Source organism: Dasypus novemcinctus, chromosome 13, assembly GCF_030445035.2.
Source record: "Dasypus novemcinctus isolate mDasNov1 chromosome 13, mDasNov1.1.hap2, whole genome shotgun sequence".
NCBI lineage: Eukaryota > Metazoa > Chordata > Mammalia > Cingulata > Dasypodidae > Dasypus > Dasypus novemcinctus.
The window spans coordinates 64553279-64579682 of NC_080685.1; the positions used below are offsets into that span (position 1 = coordinate 64553279).

The 26404-nt window shown below is 38.4% G+C and overlaps 1 protein-coding gene across 3 annotated transcripts in view; it reads left to right on the top strand.

Annotated features, from left to right (window-relative positions):
• RGL1 (ral guanine nucleotide dissociation stimulator like 1) overlaps window positions 1-26404 on the top strand; it is a 257827-nt gene that overhangs the window by 159698 nt on the left and 71725 nt on the right. For all 3 annotated transcript variants that reach the window (XM_004469095.4, XM_058274849.1, XM_004469096.4), the window contains one exon: window positions 13095-13303. In XM_004469095.4, the coding sequence (XP_004469152.1) occupies window positions 13095-13303 (209 nt within the window). The remainder of the gene's footprint in view (window positions 1-13094; window positions 13304-26404) is intronic.

Below are 26404 nucleotides of genomic sequence, written 5' to 3' on the forward strand. Positions count from 1 at the left end.
CTTTAACAAGTCAAAGCAAATGTATGGTTCTACTCTGAATAAAAGTAATATAAATCAGCGACTATGGAAAAGGAGCAGAATTGGTGCCTTGCTACGGATAAGGAAAAAGGAGTTGGGAAGGGGAGTGGTGATGCTATAATTCTAGAAGAGAGGCCTCATTTTCAGGTAAAAGTATATGTACTTCATTGTGATTTATTTCATTCAATCACTGATGGAATTTCCCTAGTATTGTTACTATTGTTCTTAATCATTAATGTTTGTTAGAATAACCTGGGGCTAAATACAGATTTCCAGGGATTTGGATTCAGTAGGTCCAGGTGGGGCCCTTGGATCACCTTTTAAACAAGTACCCCAGGTGATTTCTGATGCAGGTGGATCATGATGCACATTTTGAGAAACTTTCCAATAGTCTTCTAACTGCATCCTTCTTCATTCTTCTTGTAGACCCATGTTACATTTGATCATGGTATACACATTTGTTTAAAATTCTTTAATGTCTTCCCATTGATACTAGGTTAAAGACCAGAATTCTTTAGCTAAGCTTGTCTCCTGCCACTCTTCCCCAGCTCACTCTCCTTTGTTCATGTCAACTTCTCTCTATCCTGCTGATAACCAACATTTCTTCCCACTTAAGGGCATTGGCACATGCAGTTACCTCAACCGCATTGTTCTTTTGCTAACCTGGCGGGCACCTACTCATTGATCTGATCTCTTTCTTCAGTGAAACTTTCCCAGATCTCCGAGACAAAATCTGATCTCCTGGTCTTATGTTCTCTTAGCACCTCTTTTGAGGGAGCAGTTATATAGATGTCATGAAACAGTTGTTAAATTATCAGTTTATATTTGTCTTTTCTGCTTTAATGGCAGCTTCATTAGGGTCGGACCATGTCTCTATTGTTCACTTCTGTATCCACAGTATCTTGTACCTTGAAAACAATAGAACCTCAGTAAATATTTCTAAATTAAGGGATGAAAGTGGGATATGTGGCAAAGAAGTACTCCTGAGGATCCACCTCCACTTAAGAGGATTTAAGGACCTCAGTAGTAAGTGGTCCTTGTTACTAGTGGAAATGACCCTGACTTAACATTCTAGAATGAGATACCAGGGCAGAAAACATTGGAAGCTGCTTGGTGTCCTGCATCTCACAAGTAAACTTTTTACAGTATAGTTACACTTATATCACGTAGTTGGTTAATTAGCTTGTGTATTCATTTCCTCTGATACTCCCACATGGAGTTGTAAGAAGTCAAAACAAGTGTATAGTCACACTGTTTTCAGAGCAAGCAGTTGGCTCAATGGAATTTAAAACTGATAGAACAATGAGAGCAATGTCAGTCTTAGAGAATGAGAGATTCTTATTATGTGCAGTTTGATTCAACATCTTAATCTTCATGGCAAAGGAATTTTGGACCAAAAAAACCCCATGACTTCAATAATTTACAAAATCATGATAATCAAGTATAAAATTAATTGAGACTCAAAAAAATTTCAGAATAGTCATTTTGACAAATTAACTTTAGTTCTCAACTGCCAAAAAGTTATCAGTACCTTGAAAATAATAGAACCTCAGTAAATATTTTTGTTTAGCTACAATTTTTAGCTCAGAAGGTCCAATTTTTGTATTTTAAGATGATCCATGGAGTTTAGTATGCCTGTAGTTCAGATTATAAATAATATTCAATTTAATCATAAAATTCTTTTCATTCACTCCATACATATTTATTGAGTACCTGTTATGTGTTAGACATTATTCTAGGCACCAGGGACGCAGTGTTAACAAGACAGATAAGGGCTCTGCTTTTGTGGGGTTTACTAACAATAAACAGGTGGACAAATAAGTCAGTGTTATAAAGAAATTAACTTGAGTAATGTGTCCTGGTGTGGCAGGGGTTGATGATCCAGGGGATCTCCCCTAGGAGATACTATCTGAACAAAAGGCATGAATGAGAGGAAGGACCAACCAGGAGAAGGTGAGGTTGAGTAGCATTTTAGGCAGAAGGAACAAGTGCAGGTGTCCTGAGGTGCAGACCAGCTTGCTTTGTTTTAGAAGCTGAAAGAAGGCCAGTGTGGCTGGCTCCTAGAGAGAGAAGGAGACATTTTGGTGGTGAGGTCAAGTAGGTAGGCAGGGAGGGCCTTGCCAGCTGTGGTAGAAGCCTGGATGTTATTCCAAGTGTTGTAAGAAGGCAGTGGAAGGTTTTCAGCAGGAGAGTGAGATTTGATTTATGTTTTTCAAAGATCACTTTGGATGCTATAAAAACCTTTAAAAGGCTGTTTATCTTAGTCCAGCTAAGAGGTGATGATCAAGCATTATGTGCTTTTATTGTATATGCACAGACTTTCCTTGCTTATTACAGATTTTTTAGGTGACTGAATTTGGAAGAATCAAGTAGAGGTTATTTAGGGAACATAATGCCATTAGATAAATTCATGGTTTAATGTTTATCTTAAGGACATATACAATTAACATTCATGAAGCGCTTATTATTACTGTGGTTATAGGCCAAGCTCTAGAGAAAAAATGTAAAAACCAGTTTTTACTTTTAAAGGTTTACAGCCTAGTTGAGAATTCCTGTAAGTAAGCAAAAACAACATAATGTGGAAAATACATGGCAATTGTGAATAAAACAGCCTTAAACATTTCTGTTTATGTTTTGGTGGACAAAGGGCCAGGGCACTTATTTTTCTTGGGAATGTACCTAGGAATAGAATTGTTGGATCATAGAATAGGCATATGTTTGACTTGAATAGTAGACACTTGACCTTTATTCCTGGAGCAGGATTTATGCTTTAGAAAATCATTACAGCCACATGTTACTGCTTGAAGTGACAAGACTAGAGGTGAGCAAGGCCAGTCTGGTTCTTGTTACAATTATCTAGTAAAGAAATGAGATCTAAATACAGGCAAAGACAGGGAGGGTGGGGAAGAAGACTGAATAGAGAGATTTAGGAGTTGAGACAGGTTGGACTTTTAAGGTGAGGGGGTGAAAAGGAGGTGATACGGATGATTTGCAGGTTTATGGCTTGGATTCTGAACTAAAGTAAGAAGCTAGGGAAGGGGTGATATTTTAGAGTACTAAAATGAGTTTCCTTTTGTACATGTTAAATTAGTCTTGCTTGTGGGTTGTCCAGGTGGTTTCTGGAATTTAGAAGAAAAGTAAACACTGGAAGATTTGAGAGTTAATATAATATTTGTTAAGTGCAACTGTGGGGAGCATATGTATGGACTGGCTAGAAAGAGAGTATAGAAAAGGAGGAAAAGAAGGTTGCAGTTAAAAATGTTTCCATACTGATAGCAAGTGAAGGACAAGGAACCAGTGATCAGCCTGTAGAACTGCAGGGGAGCCCTAAGGGAGATGAGATAGTGTGGCTCTAGGCCCAGACCATTTAGATTTGAATCCTGGTTTTGCCACTTCTTAGCCATGTGACCAGTGATAAGTCACTTCGCCTCTCTGGGTCTCAGTTTTCTCATCTGTAAATGAGGATAATAAATTTACATACTGCACAAAGTTATTATGGAATACATACAGAGTGCTTAGAATGATTATTATTTATTGGTATTCTAGAGAAAGTGATGTTCATAAGCAAAAGGTGTAGAGTTCCAGAAGGGAATTTAGTAGTACCAGTTCAACAGAGAGATGGCAGGGGGTAAATGCTAGAGTTTCTATTGGGTTTGGCAACCAGATGGAAGAATAATGTGGGCAGAAGCTATAGGCTATTATTAATATCTTTCATTCTTTAGGAAAACCTATTGAATTTCATAGGAAAAACAAATAAGAAAAATCACATGGGTTTGCTTGAGAGCATCTCAGGTAATTGACATATGAGTGCTAATAATACCTTACTTTATTATACAGGTCTTTTATCTCAAGTAGTTCAAAGCATATCCCACATTTAAAAAAAAGTCATCTTCACAACACAAAGGTAAGTTAAGGGTGTAAAGGTAAATATTATTCTCAGTTTACAGATAAATAAACTAAGACTAAGATAAGTTGGATGGTTTTGTCTAGGCTTATATTAATTAGCTTTTTCTTTGCCATCAATAAGCTTTACTCATCTTTGTTTTCACATTGTCAATCACAGTGTTTCTCAAAGGTAATGGATGGATCTTCTGCATTTAGAATCACCTGGGATGCTGGTTAAAATGCAGCTTTCTGGACTCCATTCTGTGTCTATTGATGAGACTCTCTGAAGGATGGGCTCAAGAATCAATATTTTTACTCAGCATCCCGGGTGATTCTCCTGAAAACTGTTTAGCCATGTACAAGGGAACAGACAAAAAATCCAAGTGTACATCTTTTATTAGTGACTTCTTTCACAAAAACAATCTTAAAATGTTTTATACTCAGAAACTCAAACTGCTAAGATGAAATCTTTAAAATCTTTTCAGAACATATTGTGTCATTCATTATTGTTGTGAAGTTGACGGGTGCCTTTGGTTAAAAGCAAAACTGATTTGACCTATGCAAATGATAATATCCACTGGTAAGTTTACATAGCACTGTGGGAAATGAGAGACTGTCTTTTATACCAATTTGGTCAACAGTCCCATCTGCAATTACTATTAGAAAGAGTGGCTGTCTCTAAACTCATACCTTCTGTCTATATGCATGTGATTATTAAATCAGCTGTAACTCTCTGGCATTTCTAGCAGAGCAGCATAGATCTCTAATCAGCAAATTTAAGACCATTTGGGTAATGGGGCCCCATAGGAGCAAGGCCAGGTCCAGTCAGTGATGACCTCAGGAATCTATTTCTTCTCCTTTGGTCATAGAGGAGGTACATTTATCGGTGAGTCTGCCTCATGCCTGCCTTGTTCTCTGTCGTGTCCCTCGCTTCCACATTCTAGGGACTCTTCAAATATTCACTGAAAAATGAACGAGTATATTCCACTCAAGTATGTGTTTAGGAACAAACACAGTACAAGCAACCAATCAAATTAAAACGAGTTATCTTAGCCTACTGCTGAGATACATAGAAGGCCCTAACAAGTACTTGCTGGTGAATTGAATCCAGTGCTTCTTCCTGGGCCAGTTTTTCTTTTCTGCCTGTCATCCTTACCATTGAATCTCAGGGTTGTAAGAAGCCTTTTGCCCTTTAATTCTGAAATTCCCTCTGTAAAGCTCCCAATTTACTTGGCATTTATTTAAGGTCTTTGGCATATACACTACTTTTAAGCTGTATACAACCCTTTCTTCCATGTCATTAAATGAAAAAAAAAAATTGCATTCGTACTATAATCTCTACTGTTAGGTTTTTAAAGATCCTTCATTTCCTTTAAAGATTCCCTTAGTACTACATTTGGGTTCTCTGCTCAATGGATGTTCTTTTGACATTTTTACTGATTAACATCAAGAGTGGGTCTTGAGTCATTCTTTTTAAATATTTAGGAGTATAAATATTTTCTTTACAACTGATACACGTCTCTTTTTACGTATGTTTTGACACATTATCTAGAGAATGGCATAGTTGTTTTTTTCCTTTTCTGTTCGTTTAGAGAAATTAGGTCTTTGTTATTTCTACTATCAGTCCTTTCTATAACCTGCATTTTCCTTTTCCTTTTCCTTTTTTCTTTTTTAAGTGTCAGCATTTACAAACCTGGCTCTTTGGGTCTGGCCATCTCCCATAATCAATCTTGTTTTCATCCTGCTTTTATTTCTCTTTTGTCCTAAAAATAGAGGGAAATGGTCTTTTGACTAGAAAATAGATTTATAAACCTACAGGTAGTAAAACGAATTAATAATTTTGAAATCAGAGCAGAATACCTGGTTGTCATGGGTTCCTGGATTGTATTGCTTAGTGGCGTCTCGCACAGATACTAACATTGTTCTCTTGGCTTCCTTTGAGTCCTTGGATGAAGTCATTTGTCTTTTTTAGACTTAATTTATTCACTTAAGAAACTATAATAATGGGAGGGATATTTGTTTTCCTCTGAAGAAGATAATTAACACTAAAATAATTTTTTTTTACCCTCAGCTGTTATAGATTGCAGTCAGTGTCCAGAGAAGATCTTACTACATTGATGTAATAAGATCTAACTTGGGTCCTGGGTTCAACCCCTGGTGCCTCCTAAAAAAAAAAAAAAAAAAAAAAATCAAAACTAACTTGGTAAAAGCTGTCGGAGGAGGGGAAAGAAAGTAAAAAGGGAAGAATTTATCCTTCCCTATCAACACTCTACAGAAAAAATATTTTATTACATTTAATACTAAAATCCTTCCCTATAAATCCCTTCATGTTTTGAGGTAGCACACTGTGGTAGAAACATAGAGCTGCTTTTATGTCCCTGATCTGTTGCTTATGCTGGATGAATCACCTTGTTTCTCTGAACCAGAGTTACAGTTTCCTCCAGTTAAATGGGAATCATTCCTACTCTATAGAAGGTTGTTGTAAGGATTAAGCAACATTTTATCTGGCTTATAGTAGGTGGTCAATAAATATGTTAGCCCTCTGTTCTATTGCCCTTTACTTAAGGTATAAGGATGGTTTATTTAGAATTCATTTACAGTTTATGAGGGGAAAGCGTATTCTTTTTTTTTTTTTAAAGATTTATTTATCCCCCCCGTTGTCTGTTCTCGGTGTCTATTTGCTGCGTCTTGTTTCTTTGTCCTCTTCTGTTGTCGTCAGCAGCACGGGAAATGTGGGTGGCGCCATTCCTGGGCAGGCTGCACTTTCTTTCGCGCTGGGCGGCTCTCCTTACGAGTTCACTCCTTGCGCGTGGGGCTCCCCTACATGGGGGACACCCCTGCGTGGCAGGGCACTCCTTGCGCGCATCAGCACTGCGCATGGGCCAGCTCCACACGGGTCAAGGAGGCCCCGGGTTTGTACCGCGGACCTCCCATGTGGTAGATGGACGCCCTAACCACTGGGCCAAGTCCATTTCCCAGGAAAGCCTATTAAGAAAAAAGCAGTTCATATCTTCTGGTGAGATATACTCAAGATAAAGTAAATTGTTCTTCATGCCTTGCTGTAGGTTTGATCACCTGATACTATGCTTGGAAGAGACCTGCTTGCTCTATAGGTAGCCAATTCTAGCACGCCTTTGATCTAGGAGTATTACCTGTGTCAAACAGTGCTGAAGGATAGAGTACATGCTAGAGGCCCTATTTCCCAGAGCTTTGTGGGACAATAAAGTTACATTTGAAATTTATTTTTAGAGGGGAAAAGGTAAAAGCTAGACAGAATCTTTGCTTGAATCTTAAATCCAGAGAAGTAATGATTTTATTGACATTTTGTTCATGGGGATGTGATTTTTGTGCTTGATTGTTATGGTATTAGTTTATAATAATAGTGGGAACTAAATCTTTACTTAAAACTGAACTTATTCCATAGGAAAGTAGGGCAGATAGAGTGATTCCTTAAAGTGATATGCAGACTAAGAGTTAAACCAAAGAAGTTTATTTTTAAGTTTGGAAACATCCAAAAATTGTCCCCACAGCCTCCCATCCTTCAGAGGGTGAAGGAACAATTCACGCTCACAAGATAAAGCCCCATGGAACTGTCTGTGGAGTTTATGGTGTGGTGGGAAATGTTCTGGGTTGTGTGAAAGCTTTTCCACTCATAGTCTTCATTCACAGACAGTATTAGGTCCCTCAGTAAGTCACTACCTCCTGCTGACCTTTTCAGACAGTGGTTGGCTGGGCTGCAGAAATGGATTTCAGAAAGTCAGGATACCTGTTAACCTGTGCCCTCAGTATATGATAACCTGGGCATTTGAATGGGAGAGAAGGAAAGGAGTTGTGAATTTTTGGAAGTTTATTCTGGATGCTGTACTGTATATGACGATTTGTGATGTTACTCGGCACATGCAAGTGACTATTTCAGTTCAGAACCCTCCACTTTAATCCTTGAACTCTAAATCCTTGAACCTCTCATTAAACTGCTAACTCTTGGGAAGTAAGAAAAATAACAGATGATTGCTTCATTTTATAAAGTAGAGGACCAAGGCACTGGAATGTTGAATTGCTGCCCTGGGTTCCAGAGTGCGCCCATGCCTCAGAGATGGGAATGGAATCCAGGTTAATTTGTGACACTGGCATTCTGAGTTCCAAGTAGAAGAGTATACTATGAGAGAGAAATTACTTTCTTCGAAAATTGTGGTCAGCAAACTCCCTAAAATTCACTTAATTCTTGAATCTGCATCCTGAAAGACTTTGGAATCCTGAAGGGTGTTGCCAGAATGACAGAAATGGAGGTTTGTGTCAGAGAAAATAGGAGTCTGTCATGGATTAATGTGGGGCCAAGCAGATTCACAGCCAGGAGTTACTATTATTTTCCAGGAGATGGAAAACACAACTTCCTGTTTCCCCCAGGAGGGTTCTTGGACTCTGTGGGGTGATCTAGGAAACCCTGCTGAGACAGGATAGTGGAAGGCACTAGGAATTCTGTGTGATTAAACACTGGCCATTGTTTATTATTACAGCTCCCTTAGCAGGGTCAGCTCTCGGACTGAGCACATGTCATATGCCATGCACATCCTTCTCTACTTCTTCCTCCACTAGATCAGAGGTATACATATTTCATCTTCTCTTAAGTCAGAGATAATAAAGTGACAACCTAAATTATTTAGCTAGAATGGACACAGAAAGAGAAAAATGTCCAATCAGTTTGAAGGTTTCTCTTGAGCTTATCATTGACAAAATCTGAGTGGGACTCCTGCTGGTTTTCCCAACTTTAAAACTGTCCCCATCAAGTCTATCCTTCACACTGTGATTTCTCTGACCATGCTTAAAACCTCATCATTGTTTCCCATTTCCTGTAGGAAATGGAGCCTCAGCTCCTTAGTGCCTATCTTAGTGTCAGCTCCAATCTCAGTCCTCTGTAATCGAATTGTGTCCTGCTGACTTTTTAGCCAAGTCCTTCTTTCCCTTTGTCATATTGCTTCTGGAGCCACTGCTTTCCCCCATCACACCTCTTTTCTGCCTTTCTTTGTGCTGGTCTCTCTGCCTGCTATATCTTCTCCAATATTTAAACTCCCACTCATGATTTAAAACCTGGTGCCCACATCACTTACTCAGGAAGTCTTTTCCAATGCTTCCTTTACTCCTCTTTGTTCCCCGTGCTTCTGTGACATCCTGCCTCTCTCTGTCATTTTATTCACATTGCCTTAGAATGGTTTTTTGGTGTCTGTTCACAAGGACTGAACAACTTGAGAGTTAGAACTGCATGCTGCTTACCTTTATTTCCCTAGTACTTGCACAGTGCTCCACAGGTAGCCAATTCTGGCAAGCCCATGATGTAGTGCCATTTGATTAATGTGTGGGTGGATAAGTAGATGAATAAATGAGACATCCATTCGTGCCCCCTCTATGTACCTAGCATAGGATTGCCAGACTTGCTAAATAAAAATACAGGATACCCAGTTAATTTTGAATTTCAAATATACAACAAATAATTTTTTGGTATGAGTAGGCCCGAAATATTGTATGGGACATACTTACATCAAAAAACTCTTTGTCATTTATCTGAAATTTCCATTTAACTGCATGTCCTATATTTTATCTGGCCACCCTAACCTAACAAAAAAGTGAATTCTCACCCAAAGTAGATTTTTCACACAAAGCAGAAACTCCTGCTTGATAGAAGGCTTTGGGTTCTATCTCTGAATGTCCCATGTTTAAATAGCTCACAATACCCAGATACACAGACCTTGCTATAATACTCTGCTGTGTGCTCCTGCATACATTGGGTTTACTCAGAGAATGCATTTTTCTTTATCCAGCAAAAACATGTAGTCTATACTTTTGGGTAATGTGGAGATATAAACAGAGCTTGTGAGTCATCTCATGGGATTTCCTATATGATAGTGGTTTGTTGTTGTTGCTGTAGGGTAAGTGTAGGGCATTTGGAAGAGGAATTTAAATTTATCCTCTGTCTTTGGGGATGAATGTAGGTATGGCAATGTGTACCTTCTTATTAAAGTCTGTAAAACCCTGTGTATAGGTGTTAGATTTTTCTTAGGGAGTTAAGACTGGAATAGCATTCATTATTTACTTTGCTGCTCAAGCCAGAATGCCTGAGAACTGCTGTACTGAAGGCTGAGTATGGCTTTGAGAAAGACTCCATACTGTCTCCAGTCTAATGAAGTTGTATACTTAGAAAGATCCCTGTTAAAGTATCAGATAACTGAAGTATTATTTTGATTTGAAGGATTTTTTTTCCAAATTAGAACCACCCAAGTTTTTTTTTTTTTTTTTTTTAACAGTTTGTGTTTCAGAAAGTGAAAATATAATTTTCCATATTGGGAAGCAGAATTGAAAAAAGGCCTCTTTCATTTTTCATACTCTTTCTTCTCTCCCTTTCATCCCAAAATCAATAATTATGGAAATTCTACAGCTAGGACACCTGGGCAAAGTTTTAGATAATTTCCCGTAAGAGTCAGGCATACTCTCTTAAGAAAAGCTGAATTCAAATGGCAGAACGATTGGCCAAAAAAACCAATCGTGAAACATTTTTGTGGCCTCAGTATCATGATCATGTCAGTAAAGCGATGGTCTCTGATTGAATCCAGATTGAGCTGTTTCCTGTTAGCCTGCTAACCCACAGGGCAAGCTCAGCCCTCCATGTCTTGCTTACTAAGTCTGTATTATACAATACTTGTCTGCCAAGGATCTGCCCCTCCCCCCTTTTCTTTTAAACTTCAATTCATAATTGTTGTGATAGTACACACAAAAACAAGTCTTAAAAGTCTCTTAAAAGGATTATATAGCTATTGAATATCTTGCCGCAAAAAAGAAATTTAAAAATTTTAGCTTCTCCAGTCCTGCCAGAAGGAGCAGTATATTTTGTGTGTTTTCCCTTAAGTACAATTTCATTTCTAAATAATCCCAGCAATAAGCAGATAATTATAAGTTTTATGTTACATTAGGGTGCTTAGCAAGTCTGCAGAAAATAAAAACGTCAAGTGCTCTGATATCTTAACATGCATTGTTAATTTTTCTGAGAATGATTTTAGCCACCGGAGCAATTCTTATACTTCATCTTATGATATTGTTGTTGAGGCACATTTATTGCATTTACAGGATGACTTTCTAACTCTATGCAAAATATTAGATATTAAACATTCTGTTAGCTAAAACATGGTTCTTCCTAATATGCAGATGCAAACACTGAGGAACAGAAAAATGTTAAAGGGACTTCAGGGGTTTGGGCTTGCTAGCTGAGAGTTTTTACAGAGTCAAAGGAGGAATGAAAAGAAGCAACTGAATTAATGAATGGTTCTTTGCCAGATTTGCTTTCTGGTAGGAAGAGGGACCCACTTCATTAGGCCCTTTGACAGTCATTTTTCTCTGTTTGAATTTTTGGCCAAATCAATGCTTGGTAAAAAATAAAAAAATTAGCTCTTTTAAATAGTCGTCACTTTCAATAAGAAAATATTTAGTTTTAAAATGAAATTTGCATTTTAAGTAAAAGAATAACCATCAAATTACAAAATTATTTGGTGCAAGAACCGTGGGTAAAGAAGCTTGATTTAGAATTAGATTTGAATATCCCTAATGATTGAGAAGTCGTTGCTTTGTTGTTATTAATGTTTGGTATTGAAATATAGTTTTTAACTACTCCCTCTCCGTAATATTTTGGCCTGGTCTGTTGAAGTGACAAGGAAAAAGCACAAAACAAAAAATCCCTAAATTTGATATTAAGACAGAGATCAAAGGAATATAAATGTTTGAAGAGAAAAATTAAGATGTTTTATAATATATTGACTTCTAAAAAAGTGAAATGTGACAAATATGAATTAAAATTTAAATGCAACACAATGATTGAGTAAGCCAGCATTTTCCAAAGTGTATTCATTATAAAGTTCTTCAAAATGCTCTGAGAATAAAGGGAAATCCGTTTGGAAATGTCATATACCATTTCCCTCTTTTGGGGTTTCAGTTAACATATTAACATATTAAAGACTTTAAGAAATTCTGTGATAAAGAAATGCCTTTGACTTTGGTGATATAAAATGACCCATAAACTGCCTGGTGATAGCTCATATCACAGAACAACTATTTGCTTTAGAAAATGATTAATTACAGGACTCCTTTTAATATGACAGCACCCCTAGTGCTATGGAAGGCAAATTCAGCTTTGAAAATTGCATCCGTATATAATTTATTTGGAACAAATTAATTGCAGGATGTAAGGCACAGCCATATTTTCCTTAAACTTAATTTTCTTCTCTTATATTCAAGTTTTAAGCTTTACAAGTTTTATTGTACTTCTTCTGTAATATGGTTTATGTCTATCAAGGTACAATTATACCTACTAATACTTACTGTTTCATTCTCATGTTGTCACTACTTTTCAACAGCAAATGTCTTCCTTTTGCTCTTGCAAACTTCCAGAAGCCATACAAGTCAATGTACCCCCTCCCCACTTTCCATTACTCTCCTGAGATTAGACGGGGGCTAGTATAGCCACTTTTCAGTCAACTCAGTTGATTGCTGATGCTATTGAATCAGAATGTACATTGCTTTCCATGGGCTGAAGGATGTCAGATCACAGTTCTAAGGATACATGAAAACCAACCAGTGGGACGCTGGTAAATGCTTAACTAAAGCCTTGCCACATTTTTGCTGTTTGCCAATTTCCGTGGATAAAATAGTCTTACCATGGCCAATTTCAAGCTAATGACTGTCTCACACAATTCTTAATAACTTAACAGTCAGTTCTTCAAGCTGGTATGAGTCTACTCTAGCAAATTGCATTAGGAGCTGTCTTGAAGAATGAGTTTGAAAACTTACCATGGAACAATAGAAAGGGAGAGATTGATAATGTTTGTTAAACCTGATGTTCATAGAAAGCATCATTGATAAAATGTGCCAAGATCCTAGTTCTTGATAAGCAGAACAAAAAGTAACAGCTGTGGAGTAATACCTCTACTTCTAGAGAGGAAGAGAACATACAACACAAGTACACTGCAAGTACACACCATCTCCACCAGCACAGCACACACAGGAGAGAGGATTGCCTTACATGACTGGCAAGGAAATTAGGTAAGAGCAAGGAAAACAAAACAGACTCTTGTCCTCACTATGTCAGTATTTTCTGTTCTGTTCTACTTTAAGAATTCCTTTCTGCTGATGGTAATTGCTGATTTATTGCACAGGTTGAAGGGGACCAGCTGCCTCCAGGACATACTGTCAGTCAGTATGAGACCTGTAAGATCAGGACCATCAAAGCTGGCACCTTGGAGAAGCTTGTGGAGAACTTGCTGACTGCTTTCGGGGACAATGACTTTACCTATATTAGCATCTTCCTGTCAACATACCGAGGCTTCGCTTCCACTAAAGAAGTGTTGGAACTGCTGCTGGACAGGTAAGACTATAAAGGAATTTGAGAGCTGATAGATATGTAAGGCTCTTTGCAGAGTAAAGGTGTGACGTCAGGAGTCACCTGCCCTCAGTGTGCTGAGAGGGCCATGTATGGAAGAATTGGCTGGAAGGAACAACCTGTGGAACAGATGGCATGAAAATTATTCAGGAGCCACTTATGGCCTATATATTGGGGAGAAAATCTCATAAAGTATCTATCAAAGAGTTAAGAGTAGATACCACAATGTAGACTCTTGTTTATGGACTTCAATTACTGTTTGTCACATGAACATTTGCTCCATATTTTTATAATTTCATATGACTCTAGAAGATAATCAGTTGGCCATGAATTTTACCAGGTGGTTGTGAAGATTAAATGTAAGACTTAAAAGTGACTAAATTTGGGCAGTGCAGAGCTTAGGATTAGGCCCATAGGAAGCAACTAGTGAACGGTGGCTATATTAATGATGATAATAATATCTATTAAAGATCACCGTGTATTGGCTGTTGTATGGAAATGTGCACAAACATGATCCTTGACCATGTTGTTAAGTGACATCCAGCACACAGTAGAGCAGTATACATTGTAGTTCACACATTGATAAGTTTTAGATTTCCCTCTTATTTTTGTTTTATTTAGTATTAAACTTGGTCTTTTGAAAAATATTATTGAAATGACTTAATATTGTCCTTCCTACCAACTTGATATTGGGAGGAAGAAGACTGTCAGCCAGACAATAGTTTTGATTCATGAGAGCCCTCATCCAAATCCTTATATTTTGGGGTTTCCAGCATAAGGAAGGAAATGAGATAGGGTGTTTTTGTTGCAGTTGTTATGGTAGATGAATATTGATTTTTTTGTTAACTAGATTTTTTAATTTTAAAATTCATATGTGTTCATATTAAAAATTCTTACACTTACAAGGGTGTATTTTTAGTTTTCTCATATTACTGCTTTTTCCTCAAAATAACATTTATTAGATTTAAAAATATATATAGAAGCAGAAATAATAATATTAAACAGACCATAAACTAGGTTGATAATATGTTTATATTTAAAAAATAGAAAAATAGGGAAAAGTTCAAACAATTCAGAAAATTATAGGATTAAAAGTAAAAATTGCTTTCCTCCAAGCACCCAGTCCCATTCCTCCAAGGTAATCACTGTAAATTATTCCTATCTCTTCCAATTTTTCCTGGGCACATATAAATGCATGTATATGTGTGATATATACAACACAAAGAGAATCACAGTACCTAGTCCTATTCTGCAACTTTCTGCTTACCATTGTATCGTGGAAAGCTTTTACTTAATTGAATTAATATATGTAAAGTGCTTAGAACTGTGGCTGGCATATCAAGAGCTCAAGAAATCGAAGTTGTTGCTATCATTTCATTTTCATCACATAGATCTACAGTCTTTTTAATGACTTTTAGTGTTTAGTGAATGGATTACCCTCTGACATTTTAACTCTCTTTGGTTTTTAACTTGGTTTTTAAATTTTGTAAACAGTGTTGCATGGAATGTTGCATGGAACGTCTTTGAATATCTATCTTTTGAGTACTTTCTTGAGAAGCTATGGGATAATTTTATAGAAAAGTGATTGGTGAGGTCAAAAGACAGAGGCATTAAGAAGTTCGAAAGATTTTGTCAAATTGCCCTCCAGAAGGTCGCACCAACCACTCTCCTGTCAACAGATAACAAGAATGCCTGTCTCCTCACTTTCCCTGCACCCTGGCCAACCGTGGATATTTTCATCTCTATTGATCTGACCATTGAAAAGTGGTAGCTCATTGTTTTTGATTTTATGTTTCTTATATTTATGAGTGAGGTTTAGCACCTTTTAAAATACTTTTTGGCTATTTGTGTTTTCTTTTCTATGAATTATGTTTTTATATCCTTTGCCCATTTTTTTCGCCATCTAATTATTGATCATCCAATTATAACTCTTTGCATATTAAGGGAATTTGTTTTTGACTTATCCTATGTTGGAAACATTTTTTTCCTAATTTATCCCTTGGTTTTAAAAGTTATTATTTTTTTATGAAGACATTTTAAAAAACTTTATATGTAGTCATACCTGCCATTCTTAAGAAAGGTCTTTAATAATCACATCCATTCAAATATGAGTAAGAGTTATTGAGAATGAATTCTCAAAAGAGTTTTTGAATTTTTCTTAAGATATTTTCCAAATAGATGCATTTAGAGTGAAATAATTTGGATAATGTTTATTTATGTGTTCATATTAAGGCACATTGACAAAATATATGTTCTTTATCACATATTGGTCTGTTTATTATACCTTGGGCTGCAACATAAGTGAGATTCTGTAGTTTCTTGACTAACAGTTGGTAAGCTTGGAGTATGAACCTTATGATTAGTGAGTTATTTCCTTGAGAGTTGATTTGCTTGCATATCTCACCTTTAGAACCTAAAGAATTTTATATATATTTTCTTTTTTATATTTCATATTTATAAAAAGGATGCAGTATGCTAACTCTTGGCAAGCAGTATGCAGAAATAGGTCAAGACATGAAAAACAATAGGTTTACTTTGGAATTGGCAACCTCTTCACTCATGGGGTGACTCCATAGATTTTAGGCCACAGATATCCACTGTCAGTCAGGGAGTAATTCCAGCTGTTCATCATAAATAGTAGATGTTCACACGGGAACTAGCGTGTTTAGTTTGTGACTAGTATACATCCAGCTTTTTTTTTGGTGATTTTTATTTTGGCTTCTCTTTGTTCTTCTATCATAACGGATAGACATTTTTAGATTTTTAAAATGCTAACTGGATGACTATTATGAAATAACAGTGTCAACATGAATTCAAACTACATTTTAAGATATTACTGAATGAAGAATTAAATTTATTCTGTAGCGTCCAAACCTTGAATTTAATCTCATAATAAGAACCTTTGCTTATTTTTGAAATGAGTGGATTCAACAAATACTGAATGCCTATAAAATGTTGAGCACTCGGCGAGAGACCCTGTAGTGGAACTCTTAGAAATGTAGGACTTGGTTCCTGTCCTTTAGGTATTTCATAGGCAGATATGTTGTGAAGCTGATGGTTCTTAAGTTCTGGAGTCTCTCACTTGCATAGGCTCCTTCCAATACCCTCTACATAATGTTATGTTCATCATTTTGTATTCTTTTTCTTAGAGGATCTCTCAAATTACATACTAGCCTCACAAAACCTGCGTCTACTACTGAGTACTTAATAGTTTCCTCCAATAAGATAAGGCTTACCTCTATGTAACATCTTATCTCTAAGAGCTTAAGGCACTGTCAGATGAAAGTGTGGTATGTTCTACAGATGAAACAAGGTTTAGAAATTCAGAGAGATAAATCCTGTTGATTTTGTTTCCTTTGCATAAATTTGGATTTCCCCATATATGTACAAATCCAACATGAATATTTCTTCCGCACTCCATTTCTTATTCACCCCTTAGATCTTGTAACCAGAGTTTAATCTTTGAATGAGTTTAACTAAAAATGCAGATTCTGTGAGACATTGGGTTCTTAAGTTGGTTTTGGGGGCTTTAATGTCTATAATTATGAGGTAAGCAAGTAAATTGTGCAGACTTGCTCTTTCTGAAGATAAGCATTTGAAATACTATTTTCTTGTTAGCAAAATTATGGTAGACATGTTTGTGGGTCTCTGATGTAAATTTTTAATTTAGTTTCTTTGTTTGTTTCTCACTAGTAATTATGATAGGATGTGCTGATCTAACCAGCTAAAGACTGCTGGCAGATGCAGCAATATTTATTTCCTATTTCAGAGAAAAGCTTATTTGAAGTCAAGCCTTGATTTTCCTTAAGGTTTCCAATCATGTGGCCTTTCTCATATGGAACCTTTTGCTTTCTGTGAGTCTGTTTTTCTATCTTTGTATAGTTTCTTCATTCTACTAATATGAGCACTTATGATTGACCACTAGACAGTGGTTTGAAATCATATATGGCTAATTCCATGTGTTTGCTTTATCTGTCACTTGGGGTGATGAGCACTTTACAAGGAATCCTGTTTTGCTTCTCTCAATGGCTCAGAGTTAATTCTAGGCCTCACTGCTTTCTTTTTAACCCACGAGAACATTCTTTGAATTATGGGTTAGCTGTTTGTGTTAGGACTTTGAGATTTTATATTTCTCAAACTTCAACCATATATTCCACATAAAAATCTGTTCTTCCCACCAAACCATTTTAAAAAGTAAGGGAGTTAGACACCACTGAAAATGCCCAACCTCAAATGTAGGGAGAAGCCTGTCTCAGCTCATGATTCTCATTGAGAACCATGAAATGCTTACACCAGCATCTAGATTTTTCTCGGACACTGTCACGTTAGCTGCCATTTGGGCTATTTCTTAATCATTCTGTCTTTCTCTGATCCACCTTTCTGATATCAGAAGTAAGCAGAAAACCAAGGACAAGCAGGGTAGGGGTGAGCCAAGTCTCCAGAAACTTCTGCCGACTGATGGACAATCACAGTTGGGAGAGCGTTGGTAATAGTCTGTATTACCACCTTCCTTCAGGTGAACTCTTCTGGGGATGAGGAAGGTTCATGCTGTCCTTAAACACTAGGCTTTCTGACTGTAATCTGGCTTAATTTAACTTGCTTACATCACACAGAGGAGACTGATTCAGTGGGTCTTTGAACTTATTTCTTCTTCCCATGTTTGTTTGCTATGTGTTTGTGAATGTCATTTTTAAAGGAAGAAATAATTTGGGAAGCCTCTTCAGCCATTCCTGTTTCCATTGCCTCAATTGATTTTCCTTGGAAACTGCACTTCCTGAGGGATTTTTCCTTTGCACAGTTGTGGGGAATTCACTTGAACATTCATGCTCTTACATCTCACGTATTCAAACAATTTAATATTTATCAGGTATTTAATACTTACAATGTACTGTGCAAGGTGCTGTGTATATAATGGTAGACAAAACTGCCATGGCTCATGCCCTTTTCATATTTACAGTCTAGTAGGGGACACTAGCATTAAACAAATCAGCACATGAATAAATATATAGAATTAAAATTTATATACTTATGAGATAAGAGCTAGGTTCTCCCACAGAGACAGTAAGAGGGAATCTTATGGGCGAGTATACCAAAACAAAAATGCATGTTTACCATTGATCTTAGTGGTTAGATGATGGGCTGCCAAGGCCACTGCCTGTTCCTTTGTCTCCTGAGTATTTCTGTGTGTTTAACTGGCTCAGGCTAAATTCTTGCCCTAGATCAGCTCTTTCCCAAGGAGACCTCATCTTGGATTGTGGGGGTATGGCAAATGAGAAAGCGTGATGGTTTATGCAAATACATTATCACTATGGGAATAGAATGTAAGGTGTCACCTTACGATACCTGAACCTTCATATGAAAAAGGTGATGTACCAAGAACCAGCAAGAGAGGAACTGCCCTTGAAAGTGGAGCCATTTTCACTACAGTTTAGAGGAAAGCTGATTGAATAGAAAGCTTGAAAAGTAGTCTTTATTTCCATGGACTTTGTCATATATACCACATACACTTTCTTCTCCTTTCAGAGTTTTCGGATACTTTATTGGAGAAACCATTTTTTTTTGGTCTTTCTGTTAGCCGTGAGGTGCATGCATGAGGCATATATTGTAATGTTTAAGAGCATGATATTTGGAGTCAGAAAACTGCAGTGCAATTCCAGTTTCCACCCCTTACTTGTTCTGTAACACTGGGGAAGTTACTTTCTCTTACTACCTTCAGTTTCCTCATGTATAAAATTAAGTTAAAAATAACACTTAATCTGTAGGGCTATTATGAGATTTAAACTTGATAATGTAGGTAAAGTTCTAAGTATAGGGGCTGGCAAATATTAAATGCTTAAGAGATTTACCATTAGCTTGTGGTTTTCTTTCTTCATGACACATCACTATTTGAAATTTCTTTTCTTATTTCCATATAGCTCCCCTGATATCTGTCTTGTTCACTGCCATACCAACAGAGAAGAGTGTTGTCTGGCAGTATGTGCTTAGGAACTATTTGTTTAACAAGTAAATAATTGTTATTATTGTCCATGCCAATTTTGAGCAGGTGCATTGGAAGGTACAACAGTAAACATTACCCAGCCTTTATCTACGTCTAGTGGGAGAGACAGGTATGTCTCTAGTACCATCACTGTCCAGGCAGTAAGGGAGGAATGTGTGTTTTTAATAAAAACTACCCCCCTCCCCAACCCCGGGGCCTGTGAGATGGTAGTGGTAAACCTCCTATAAAGAGCTTGGAACATAAATCCATTCAGCTCTCAAATGTTTCCTTAGCATTTTCGAGATACTCGCAATATGTTGCAAAATGCTTTTTGGTTAAATCTAGCTTAAAAATAGTTAAAATTTTAATTCAGTGCTGGAATTCAACTAGGCACCTGCCAAATATTCCTAGATTGGTGCTGGCACACAGTGTTTGAGATTCACTTTCTTCCTTTTTTTTTTTTAAGATTTATTTATTTTTTCTCTCCCCTTCCCCCTCCCCCACCCCCCACCCTGGTTGTCTGTTCTCTGTGTCTAATTGCTGTGCCTTCTTAGTTCGCTTCTGTTGTTGTCAGCGGCACGGGAATCTGTGTTTCATTTTGTTGCATCATCTTGTTGTGTCAGCTCTCCATGTGTGCGGTACTATTCCTGGGCAGGCTGCACTTTCTTTCGCACTGGGCGGCTCTCCTTACAGGGCACACTCCTTGCGCATGGGGCTCCCCTACACGGGGATCACCCCTGCGTGGCACGGCACTCCTTGCACGCATCAGCATGGCACATGGGCCAGCTGCACGCGGGTCAAGGAGGCCTGGGGTTTGAACCATGGACCTCCCATGTGGTAGACGGATGCCCTAACCACTGGGCCAAGTCCGCCGCCTCTTCCTTTTTTTTAAAGATGGAGGCAATATCCCTCATAGCTTCCCTGCTGCACCTCTAGGCACAAGGATAGGGATTTATGGGCAGAGAGCACTCTCTGGAGCAGATACTGGAAACTGGGTCCACTTGGGGGTTCCCACAGCATCTTACACTGGGACTGTTAGTCACCTGCATGTACTGGCCTCTTAGAAAGTTAATGCCTACATTAAATGTTGTTACTTTTAGACTCTAAAGCAGTTTGATATGGTTATGAATTCCAAAAATAGATATTGGATTATGTTTGTAATCTGGTCTGTACCTGGGCATGATTAAGTTATGATTAGGGCTTTGATTGGACCATGTCATTAGGGCATTGAGTCCCCACCCCTTAGTAGTTGGGACTCACAGATAAAAGGCATGGCGAAGGACAGAGTTGAGGGTTTTTGATGTTGAAGTTTTGATGTTCGGGTTTGATGTTGAAGCCTTAAGCTGGAGTCCAAGGAAGTAAGCGTGCAGAGGAAGAGGAGCTTGCCCCAGGAAGAAGAAAGCGCTGGGAAGAAAGGAACCTTGACCCCAGAGAGAAGCCAGACCCTGGAAGGGAGGAACCCAGGAAGCCTGAACCCTCGTAACCATCAGCAGCCATCTTGATCCAAAATGTGAAAATAGACTTTTGGTGAGGGAAGTATCTGTAAGCTCCTACCTCAAATAAATACCCTTTATAAAAAAACAACCAATTTCTGCTATTTTGCATCAGCACCCCTTCGGCTGACTAATAAAGAATTTTGTACTGAGGGGTGAGGAAGTGCTTTTGCAATTACCGAAATGCTCTAATGGTTTTATAAATGAGTCAGGGGTATTTTTTTGGAGGAATTGTGAGATGCTTGATGGAAAAGGCCTAGATTGCTTTGAAGAGGCTGTTGTTAGCAATATGGATGCGTAAAGAGATTTTTTATGATGCCTTAGGAATAATGATGAGAAACTATTATTGGAAATGGGAGGAAAGGCGATCCATGTTTTAAAGTTGCAGAGAACTTAGCAAGATTAACTCCTGGTGTTTTATGGAAATTGAAAATGGCAAGCCTGGGCATTTAGCTGAAATAATTTCCAAAGTAAACCTGGAGAATGCGGCTTGGCTTCTGCTTGCAGCTTATAGCAAAATGCTAGATGAGAGAGATATACTGAGGACTGAACTGTCAGGCACAAAGGAAACTGAAACTGATTCTGGAAATTCCAAGCCTCTGGAAATCAAGCTGCCAGATGAAAGTGCCCCATTGGAGGACTTAATTAAACTTGGAACTTGTAAATCAGGTTTGAAGATGCAGTTATCTAGGAAATACTTGTGGAAAGTCTTACTGTGTGATGGCTTGGACCTTGCTTCTTGCTTCTTGCATGCTAAACCAACAAGCTTTTTGAGAGCGCTGTATGAACAAAACCCACTGTCAGCTTGGACTAAAAGGGACATGGAAAGCAGAGACTGAAGGAGAAACAGCTTTAAGAGCAAAACCATGGAAGCTGAGATCTGGAATTAAGACATCACCTTGGGCCAAGAGAGGAACCCCACCCGTGTGTACAGAGAGGGTGAGTTTGCCCCAGCAGTTGAAGAGGGTGGATGTTCCTGGGAGAGTTTTGCTGCTCCGGGATACAGAGAGGGTGGAGCACATTCCCCAAGGACTATGGAAGTTAACGTCAACAACCCCACAGGTCTGAGAGGGGTGGACCTGTCCCCCATGGATTAGGGAAGGCCAGGTGGTCAACTCATTGCTCTGAGAGGGTTGAGTCTGTATGCCAAAGGTTAGAGAAGGCCAGGTCGTCAACTCTTTTCTCTGAATGGGTTGAGCCTGTTTGCCAAAGGTTAGGGGGAATGTTGTCTTCACGTCACTGTAGTAGACTCTAACCCAAAATTGAGTAAGGTGTGGCAATCACCCCAACACTCTTGGAGGGAGAGGTCTGGAGCTTGGTCAACACCCAGATGCTTGATGAGGGTGGAACCCAGAAAATGGCTGTAGGGCAAGCATGTGGAAAGGGTGGGTTCCCATAAGGCATCAAGGCAAAGAAACTATCATCTTAAGAATGACGCTCAGACTGAAATTGAATGGAGGGTGCCCTGCCCGATTTGCTGAACTGTAGAGAACTTGTGACTCATGTTTCCCTCTCAGTTTCTCCTTATTATAATGAAAATGTTTATCCTTTGTCTGTCCATTTGTGTATTGGAAACAGAAATTGTTTTGTAAGTTTAGGAGGTCGATAGCAGGTAAGACTTTGCTCCAAGACAAACTATTTCTTTAAATTGATTGTGATATGATTTAGTACTTGCGTTGTTACTAATTTAAGGTTTTTTTGTATATTGTAATGTCTTTTTGGAATTCAGAGGGTGGAGTGTAGCAGTTTGATATGGTTATGAATTCCAAAAATAGATAATTGGATTATGTTTGTAATCTGGTCTCTACCTGGGTGTAATTAAGTTATGATTAGGGCTTTGATTGGGCCATGTCTTTAAGGTGTTGACTCCCCACCCACCAAGGGGTGGGGATAAAAGGCATGGCAAAGGAGAGAGTTGAGGGTTTTTGATGTTGGAGTTTTGATGTTGGAGTTTGATGCTGAAGCCCTAAGCTGGAGCCCTGGGAAGTAAGCTCACAGAAGAAAGAGAAGCCAGCCCCAAGAAGAGAGGACCTGAGCCCAGGAAGAAGCAAGACCCTGGAAGGGAGGAACCCAGGAAGCCTGAACCCTCACAGCCCTCGTCAGCCATCTTGCTCCAAAACGGGAAAATAAACTTTGGTGAGGAAAGTAATTTATGCTTTATGGCCTGGTATCTGTAAGCTCCTACTTCAAATAAATACCCTTTATAAAAAACCACCCAATTTCTGGTATTTTGCGTCAGCACCCCTTTTGACTGATTAATACAGACTTATAATATAATTGAGTCAATAATTTTGTTTTTTCTAAGTGTTATTTATATTTAACTTCTATCATTTATAAAAGGAGAGTTTCTTTTTTTTCCCAAAATAATGCCATATCATTCTCTTTGTTAATTTTAATACTCCACCCCCGCCTCAAAGTGTAAGTAGAAATAAGTAGAGTAGGTTACCCATTTAGCCTTTTGTTCCACCGTGCTTGAAAAAGTTGAGATTTATTGGTCAGTTGGATCCAGGATGCTCATCCCATTTAATTTAGGGCAGAAAGCTTTCAGGAAATCCGAACATTGCTTTGTTTACTTTTCAGCTTAAAATATAGACATACTGGATATCCTGACGAGGGTGAGAACGTCTTAGAAAAGGAAGGGCAGTTCTAAAGATTTTTGTTATAGTGGATGAGTTTAATTAGGTTTTTTAATAGGTCTGGGTGTTGGTGAGCTCCTAGCTGAGAAAACCCTTGGTATATAGATTGAGTTTTAAAAAAGGGAGGACTGCTGAAAGACAAACTGGTCTTAGTTTCTATTTCCTGTGCCTATTAGGAAGATGAAACTATTGACTGGTAGAAGGGAAAAGGGAATTATAATGAGGGCTGTGATACTCTTTGAGTTTTGAAATGCTTCTAACATAGAAAGGAGAATTGAAAATCCTTCATGAAAGGACACATGTTCTTGCTGGTTAATGCTTTTATCAGGTGGAGAAAAAGTTCAGCTCAGAAAACAATTGAAGATTTAACATTTCTAATGATTTACATGCACATCTATGGTGGGCAGAATAATGGCCCCCCTGAAAATGTCCATGTCCTAAGCCCCAGGACCTATGAAGATGTCATGTTACATGGCAGGGGGCAGTTAAGGTTGCAGATGGTTGCTAATTCAGGTTGCTAATCAACTAACCTTGAGATAAGGAGGTTGTGCTGTGTTATTTGGGTGGAAGCTGTGTAATCATAAGGGTCCTTAAAAGTGAAAGAAAGGTGCAGAAGAGAAAGAGAGAAAGAGATGTGAGGAAGGTCAGAAAGAAGCTATGTTACTGGTTTTGAAGGTGAGCCAAAGAATGCAGGCAAAGAATAGCAGCTGGAAAAGGCAAGGAGTCTCTCCCTAGATCCCCAAGAAAGGACCATAGCCCTGCAGACCCCTAGATTTTAGCCAAGTGAGACCCATGTTTGGATTTCTGACCTACTCAACTGGATAACTTGATGGTTGTTTTTAGCCACTAAGATGTGGTAATTTGTTATGGCAAGGAAGCGGAATTGGCTCAATGGATAGAATCTCTGCCTACCACATACAAGGTCCGCAGTTCAAACCCAGGACCTCCTTGACCTATGTGAAGCTGGCCCACACGTATAGCTGATGAGTGCAAGGACTGCTGTGCCACGCAAGGGTGTCCCCCGCATAGGGGAGCCCCACGCACAAGGAGTGCACCCCATAAGGAGAGCCACCCAGTGCGAAAGAAAGTGCAACCTGCCCAGGAGTGGTGCCGCACACACAGAGAGCTGACGCAGCAAGATGATGCAACAAAGAGAGACACAGGTTCTCATGCCCTGACAAGAATAGAAGTGGTCACAGGAGAACACACAGCAAATGGACACAGAGAGCCGACAACTGGGGGGTGAGGGGAAGGGAGAGAAATAAATACAAAATAAATAAATCTTTAAAAATTTTTTTTTGTTATGGCAGCAATAGAAAACTGACATAACATCACTAAAACTTTCGGTTAATTAGAGAAGTTATACAGAATGTGGTAAGAATAAAGGAATTCTTCTCAGGATGATAGACTCCAAGTAGCTAGTGCTCCTGGCTCAAGGATACTGAAGTCAGTTGGTCACCGTCACCTTTGTTCTGCCCTGGACGTCATGCCCTGTTCAGCTGTGGCCTGCACACTCAGCTCTGGGAAGCATGGCCTGAAAGGAAGGACAGAGTTCAGCCTCAGTACAACAAGCAGTGTTACTGTTTTCTCCCTGTAACTATGTGCTTTGGGTTAACCAGAAAAGTTTAATCTGGTACTGTTTTAGAATGACATTCAACCTTAATCACACGAGGGAAAATCAAAATAAGTTCTCTTCCCTTCTGGGTTGGTTGTCATTGGTAAATCTTTATTCGTTTTTGCACATTGAACCCGACTCTCACCCAGCAGTACTGTGGGAATTCTTGGTGGGAACATTTGGTGACTGCAGAACCCTAACTTTATGGGCTGGCAGTGATGGTTTGTTAAAGCACACAACAGAGATGTTGTTAAAAGGTTTTGCCTCAGATCATTACCAGGCTAGTTTTCTTTTCTTGAAATGGGATTTATAAGACATATGAGATAAAAATGTTCCATGAAATAGCTCTTTTTATATTTCACTTGGCAAAGAGAGGTAGGGCATGCAGCTATTCTTTGCTAGAAAAAGAATATAGGATAGCCCACCAGGTTTAAAAAAAAAGGCGTGCTTATGTCTGGAAACTACAAAACAAAACTGATAGTAAATTGAAAGACAGTGTGTATATATTCTGAGTAGGAGCTAGGAAGTTTTAAATTCAACTTTTATAATCTAAAGCAGTCGTTTTGACCGTTTTCCAGCAATTGGTGTTAAGGATTGATCACAAATCCCTTTCAGCATCTGCTAAAAACTATGGATCCTGTCCCTGGAAAAAAAGCACAATACATAATTTTGCATACAATTTCGGGGATTCCTAGATTCATAAGCTCATCTGGGGACCCTGGGTTGTGATCTCCCAAGCAAAGGGTCCTTAGTCTGGGTAACGGGCATGTAGGAGGCCATTTGCCTTTATAGGAGGGTACTGCTGTTAACTTACATGATGATTGGAATTGTATAAATTCAGTTATTTCATTAAATTAAACTAAATTTAATGATGTTAAAGAAGCTGTATATCAGAATTTTGAAAGGAAAAGGGACTCTTTTTGAGTTTGTTCTTTTATGCATTTATCACTGTTCTCTTATTTGACTTCTTTTGTGTGTGTGGTTTTTTTTTTTAACACTGGTGTGTGTGTGTGTGTGTGTGAATTTAGACCTTGAGAATGACATCAGGCTACTAGCCCTTGGAAATAAATTCTTTTGCCTTTGGTCTCTAGTAAAGTTGCCAGTAAGCACCAGTTTAGAAAAATTGATGCTGTGTTGAGTTTTCCTAAATGCATGAGAGAAAAGTAGGCCTGAAATTGATGGGCTACCATGATGCTAGAATCACATTCATTGTATTTGTTTTTTGTTTGTTTGTTTTTTGTTTTTTTTAGGTGCTAGGGGTTGGGGGTTCAACCCAGGACATCATATGTGAGAAGCTGGCACTCAACCACTGAGCCACATGGACTCCTTTGAGTTTTTTCTTTTGTTTTGCTTGTTTGTGTTTGT